At 64.4% G+C, this 6,392-nt stretch overlaps 1 protein-coding gene across 2 annotated transcripts; it reads right to left on the bottom strand.

Moving 5' to 3' along the window:
• Nucleotides 1–304: 304 nt before the first annotated feature.
• Nucleotides 305–1,830, bottom strand: HELT (helt bHLH transcription factor). Of its 2 annotated transcripts, none has more exons than XM_055700954.1 (4): nucleotides 1,804–1,830; nucleotides 1,345–1,449; nucleotides 1,098–1,194; nucleotides 305–981 (listed from the first exon to the last, which is right to left on the bottom strand). In XM_055700954.1, the coding sequence occupies exons 1-4, from the start codon at nucleotides 1,828–1,830 to the stop codon at nucleotides 482–484; spliced, it is 729 nt and encodes a 242-aa protein (XP_055556929.1). In that variant the 3' UTR covers nucleotides 305–481. The 2 variants fall into 2 exon arrangements, with proteins under 2 accessions (XP_055556929.1, XP_055556930.1); XM_055700955.1 differs by having other exon boundaries at nucleotides 305–978.
• Between the last annotated feature and the right edge of the window lie 4,562 nt (nucleotides 1,831–6,392).

Raw genomic sequence — 6,392 nt, 5'->3', positions numbered from 1 at the left:
CCGGTGCCTTTCGGACGCGGCCCCCCAGGAGCGTGGGAGGCATCCCCGGGCCCTCGCCCCTCCGACGGCTCTCCTCGGGGCCCGGCGGCACCGACCACCCCACCCCCCCGCCCCTCCGACGGCTAACGGGCGGTGCGTGCAACAGCCTCCCCGGGCCTCGCCGACCACGTTTCGCTCGGGAGTGGGTTGGGGACCCCCCCAGGCCGCCCGAGGCAGCTCGCTCCCGGAAACAAGAAGGGGCGGCGGGTATAAACATTTATTCCAAGGGATCGCTCGTACAGGCGCCGCACCCGGAGGCGGGAGGAGGAGCGGGCGGGGGCGGCCCCAGGCCCCCGAGGGGGCGGGCGGGGACAGAGCCGGGCCCCGGGGCGAGCGCTCCGCGACCCCCGCGCATCTCCCTGCCCTCCCCCCGGCAACCTCCCCGGGCGTAACTCGTAGTGTCCGCGGTCATAAATAGGATCTTTCCGGCGGGGGCGAGTCTCTATAGCATGGACGGGTGCTGGCCCGGGGGCAGCCCGAAGGCGTTGGGGTGGGAATGGCCGAGCAGGTTGAGGTAGTGGCGGTCCAGCCCCTGCACGGAGGAGAGGAAGGTGCTGCGCTGCTGGCCGGGGCTGGCGAGGGGCACGGCGGCGTTCGGGAGGTGGTAGGGCAGGGGGGGGCTGCGGCCGGCGCCGTGCCAGGGAAAGGGCCCCCCCGAGGGCGGCTGGAGCACGGCGGCGTCGCCGGGGCTGTGGCCGTGCCCGGGGCACTCGGGCCCGGGGTGCAGCTGGTAGGAAAAGTCCGGCTCCGGGAGGGAGCCCAGGGAGGTGAAGAGCGGCTCCGTGACGAAGCGCGCTTTGGACTGGAGGAAGGCCAGGATGCGGGCGTACTTGGTGTCTTTGGTCTCCATCCTCTCCACCGTCGTCAGGTAGTGGACCAGGTTCTTCATGCACTCGTGGTAGCCGTAGTGGAAGTAGTTGGCGAACTCGGAGAGCAGCTCTGCTGGAAAGGAAGGGGCGGTGGAGCTGAGCCCCTCGGGGGCCAGGCTGGGGCCGGGGCCGCCCCCACGCCGCGGATGTCCCGGCGGGGGGCCGTGGGGCCCGCGCCCGCCCACCTACCCTTCTCCCGGCCGCGGGGGAAGTCCGCCGAGTGTAGGGCCCGCAGGTACTGCACCGTCATCTCCAGGATCTCCGCTTTCTCCAGTTTCCCCGAGCTCTGCAACGGGCGGGGGACACGGGCGTCACCTCTCCCCTGCGCTCCACCGGGCCGCCCCCCGAAGTGTGTGTGGGGGGCGTCGCTCCGCATCGGGGTGAAGGGAGCAGAGGCTGCCCCCCCCCCCCCCCCCCCCCCCCCCCCCGCGCCTACCTGTTTGGCCAAAGCCATGGGCACCGTCTTCCCCAGCTCGGTGAGGCAGCGGTTGATGCGGTCCCTCCTCCGCTTCTCAATCACTTTGTGAGACACCGGCGTCCTCTGCAAAACAGACGGGGCGCGTTAGCGGGGGGAAAGCAGCCGGGTCCGGCCTCCCCAGGGCAGCTGCTCCCCGGCCCCGACCCCTCCAGGGCAGCCGGGCGCGACCCCGCGCCAGGCGCGACGCGGCCCCGGGGAGGGATGCTCCGGCGGCGGGTCCCCTCCGCGCCACCCCGGGGGCTCCCCGTCTGCGCGGGCGGCCCCGGTAGGGCAGGCTTGTTTTGGAGGGAGGGTGTGTGGTTGGTTGTTGGTTTTTTGGGGGGGAGGAGGGGGCTTTTCGAAGGGAAAGGCGGTGAGAAAGCCGGGTCCGCCGTGAGGCTCCGAAGAGCCGTGCGCGCAAGGCAGGCGGCGACTCACCCTCCGCTCCTTGAGCTTGGAGGCCATGGTGGGCACTGCATCCCCGCTCTCTCTGGGCCCCTTATAAAGCCATCACTTCTTGGGGGGGACCCCGGGGGGCCTCCACGGGCCCGCTGATCCCATAGGATTAGGGGCGAGCGGCGCCGGGGGAATGTATGCATTAAAGATCAGGGTGGAAGGCGGCGAGAGAGGGATGAGGGGGTTGGTGGGTGGGTTGTGGGGTTTTTTTCTCCTTCTCTTCTACTTCTTCCCCCCCCACCCACCCCCCCTCGCAGCCGGGGGCGGCCCAGCTGTGTCGCCCCACGTGGACCTCGGGGACACACGTGACGGTCCCCACAATAGCGGCGGGGATGGGGCCGGTGGATGCGGCGAGCGGGGCGCAGGGCGCGGTACCGCGCCCTGCGCCCCGCTCGCCGCATCCACCGGCCCCATCCCCGCCGCCTGCCTGCAAATCCCCGGCACCCCCCCACCCCTCCCCTTAGCCCCGGCGCTGACTGCATTTTAAAGCCTGTCCAGAGTCATTAAAGTAATTAAGTAAGCCCTTAATAGGCTGTTCCGCCCAGTTCAAGGGAGAACCCTTGGAGACGGAGTGGCCCCGTTTGTTCTCAGGCTTTTCTCACACGACTTGGTGACACGTCCATCTTTATAAGAGATGGCAGCGAGGCTTTTTTTGTTTACACCGCTTTATGCGCCGGGGACACCCCGGCAGGTGTGGGACCGGGGGGCTGGCACACGATATTCTTCCCCCCCCTCTTTTTTTTTTTTTTTTTTTTTTTTTTCCCCCCGGCCCGGGGAGGCTCTCGCCAGCCTTTGGCACACGACGCTCCTTTTTTGTGTGATGTGCGCGTCTGTGCGTTGTTGTTTTACCCCCCCTGCTCCCCCCCTCTCCTTTGGAGAGGCTCAATTTGTAGCCTATTATCCTATAGGAAAATGTCCCATTGAAAAGTATGAATAGTTTCATTGGGCCTAAATTTTAATAATGCGGGTCAAAGAAAAGAGGGGCAAATAAAGAGGGGATCGCAGCTGGTCCGAGAGTGCATTATTCGGTGTCACCTGCGAGCGGGATCGCCGACAGACCCCCTATTCATTTGCCTAATTTTGGTCAATTTAACAAACTTCAGGAGAAATTATTGTGGCATTGTTAAGGAGGGTAAAGCTTTCTGATCGAATTAACAGCATGTTTTGATCCGGTAAATGTCATTAAAAAGAAAGAAACAATCGCGTTTAAAGGGGGGCTCCGAGTTAAACGCGCCAAGTGGAGACGCCGGAGCGCAAAGCTCACAAAGGGAGCAAGTAACTGCCACAGGGGAACTTTTGTACGCTCACATTGCTGAGGTTTTTTACACAAAAAGGCATTATTTCATACTTGAATACGTTTAATCCAACAATTGTCTATTTTCTGCAAACATATTTTCACAGCATTGTTAGCTTTCCTCTCCGCGGCCCTCCGCCCGGGCAGCCGCGCTCCTCGCCTGGCGAGCGCACCGAGCCCCCGGCCCGCCCCGCACCGCTCCGCACCGCCCCGCACCGCCCCCGCCGGGGCCGCCCCGCCGCGCCGGGGGGGCCGCCCGCCGCCGCCGCCCGCCGCCCACCCACCCCCCCCGACGGCGCGGCGGCGGGCAAGGGCCCCCCCGGGCTCTCTCCACGGTCGGCGGTGCGCCTCCGGGGCCGGCCCCGGGCCGGGGGGCCGCCCGGCCGCCTCCCCCCGCCCGGCCCCGGCGCTGCCGCGGGGCTCCGCCGCCCCCCGGGGGGAGGGAAAACCCGAGGGCGGCCGGCGGGGCGGGGGGACCGCCCGGCGTCTGGTGCTGCGCGGCCGAGCCGCGGGCCGTGCCGTGGAAACGGCGTTTATTCCGGCCGCGTCGGCCCGGGGAGGTGCTCGCTCGGGAGCCCCCGCGGCTGCTCCCGTGCCCCGCGGCTTGCCCCCCGCCTACCGGTGTGGGTCACACGGCGACAGCCACCCCCGCCCCGTCTCCCCCCGGGGTGCTGGGCGGGCGGCACCGCCGCTCTCGCCCGTTCGCCTCCCCGGAGAAGCGGCCGGGGGCAAGGCGCGGCGCCGGGTCTCGCCCCGCCGGCCCGCAGCCGCCCCGCACTCTCCCCGGGCCGGCCGGTGGCGCGGAGCGGCTCTGCGGGAGGAGGCGACGGCGGCGGCGGCCTCGGGGCGCGTCTCCCCCGGGCGGTGGGGCGGGCCGGGCCGGCTGCCCGCCCGGGCGCCCCTGCGTGCGGTGCTGCCGGCCGCATTATTCTTCCAGGACCCTTGTAGGTTTCGGTATATTCATTCTCGTACAATGGGATTAAACACTAACCGTTATCATCCAAATTAACTAAACTCTGAATAGCAAATGCGGGGGCTTTTATTTTTTTTCCTCCTCTTTTGCTCCACTGGCGGAGATGGAGTTGATCCTCTTACAGCCTGTGTTAACCGCCAGCTGCAGGCACCTGCGAGGCAACGTTTTACACGAGGGAAGCTGTTTATTTTCTCGCTGGCTGCTCCCGCGTTGCGGCCCCCGCGGTCCGGGCAGCCCGGCCGGGGCGAGCCGGGGCGGCGACGGGGGGACGCGGGGCGGCGGCGGGGCCGGGCGGCAGCGGGGACCTCGCCTGTGCCGCCGCCTCGTCCCTCGAGGGCTGGAGCCCGAGGGGCATCCCCCGGCACGGCCGCGGCCGCACTTGCACCCCCGTAGGGAAGCCAGGTGGAGGCTTCTTATATATATATATATATATATATATATAATATTTTTTTTTAGGTGTTAAGTCCCCCGTGAGCGCCTGCTGGCTCCCCCGCGGGAACCGAGTCCCCGGCTCTGTGGCAACCCAAGGCGGACACCCGCGTCGCCAGCTCCCACCGCCGGTGTCAATTACGGGGGTGTAAATCCCCCGGCCCGGTACGCGCGGAGCGGGGATGAGCGCCCCGCCGCCCCTCACCCCGCGGCCGGCCTGGGGGTCCCCACCCGGTGGGGCTGCGCCCCGGGGAAGCGCCCGGGCCCGGCGCCCCGGTGCTGCGGGACGGAGCGGGCGGCGGCGGGACGGGAGCGGTGGCAGCGGGACGGGGGGGTGCCTGCGGGACGGGAGCGGTGGCGGCGGGCGGGCGGGCAGTTCGTGGGCAGCTCGTCGCATCCCGGTGCCGTTTGGCTCTTGTCCTGCGGGTACCGGCGCTGCCGCCCTCTGCCTGCCGAGGGGCAGGGGTCCTTTGGGAGGTCTCAGACTGCACTGAAGTGGCATCTGTTTTTGCCTTTTTACCAAATCCCATCGTCTCCCCGCCTTTTCTTCCCTCCTCTTTTCATTTTTGACTCCTATGTAACCTTGGCGTTACGTGCAGTCACCTCACCCAGCAGGTGACGGGGTGGCTATCAGGCTTGCGAATCGCTGGCCCTGCGTGCACGCAAGAAGCCGAGTGCAGAGCGCTGGGCAGAAGTGGGGTCCCTGCCGCTGGTGGATGGAGCGCAGGGAGCCAAGTGTCGCGGTGTGGCTGGGGCTGCATTTGGCCCACTGCCCGCTGGCCTGGGTGGGCGCTCCGAAGGCTGGCGCTGAAGGGCCTGGTGCGGGATGCGGGAGGGCGGTGGTGCTCCTGGCCCATCTCGTGGCGGGTAGGAAGTGGGAGAATGCAAAAGGTGCAACAGGTCCTACTTGGAGGAGGTGGCTTTATTGCTTGGCAGTCCTTGATGGGCCAAGAAGCTGTGATCTGAACCATGAGACAAAGCATTTCATTTAGTAGTTTAAACCTCAGCTGTACCTGTGATGCTTCCTGATGCTGTACCAGCCTTTGCCGTTGAGTTTGTTTACTCTTGCCCTCTCCATGAGGTTAGCCTGGGCAAGCAAGTCTGGAATAGGAGTTTCCTGTCTTTTCATAGCTCCTGATGCTCATGGCCTCCAGGTCTGGGGCTGCTTGGTCTTCACCCTGTTCCCCAGCTGCAGGGGTACCTCTTACCTTGATGCTACTGTTGCTTCCAGCTATCATCTGCCTCTGTGACTTCCTTTTCTGTCCCAGTGGAAGGACCACACTCTTACTGGAGCAGTCCTGTTTGGCAGTCTGTCTGACAGCACTGAGCAATCCCACAGGGTATCCCCTGTAACAAAAAAGTTAGTAAAGAGAACGGTGACATGGCACCTACAGAAACCAGGGCTTCAAGAGGAACAGAGTATGGATTATTTCAGAGTCATTCACTCTCATATGTTGCTGTAATTTGTAGTATCTCCCTTGTTGACCTTTTGTTACACATAACATTTCTGGCTTATATGTAGTATAGCTAATGTGTACGGAATTATATAGGAAAATATACTTCACTGATTAAAGCCAGATGTAGTTATAACTGTTACACGCCTTTACAGAGGCCGATTTACATTGACAGAAGACCTGACACAGCTTTTACCTGTCAAATGTTTCTATATACATGGCAAAACTTGAGACCGTGCGCCGTGTGTTTGCACAAGGTGAGTCCCTTCAAGCAATGGGGAGATGTTTGCAGGTTTCCTGATGACAGCTGTCTTCTCAGCCACGTCAGCAAAGTGCCTTGCTCTTTAAGTGACAGCCTGTCAAAATGAGAACTGAATGCTAAAATTGATTTCAGTGGGATTTAGGTAGTCTTGACTCTTTG

This window comes from Falco cherrug, chromosome 1 (genome assembly GCF_023634085.1).
Source record: "Falco cherrug isolate bFalChe1 chromosome 1, bFalChe1.pri, whole genome shotgun sequence".
NCBI classification, from domain to species: domain Eukaryota; kingdom Metazoa; phylum Chordata; class Aves; order Falconiformes; family Falconidae; genus Falco; species Falco cherrug.
The sequence above is the reverse complement of the archived record's forward strand: the minus strand, read 5'-3'. Positions and strand labels throughout refer to the sequence as shown.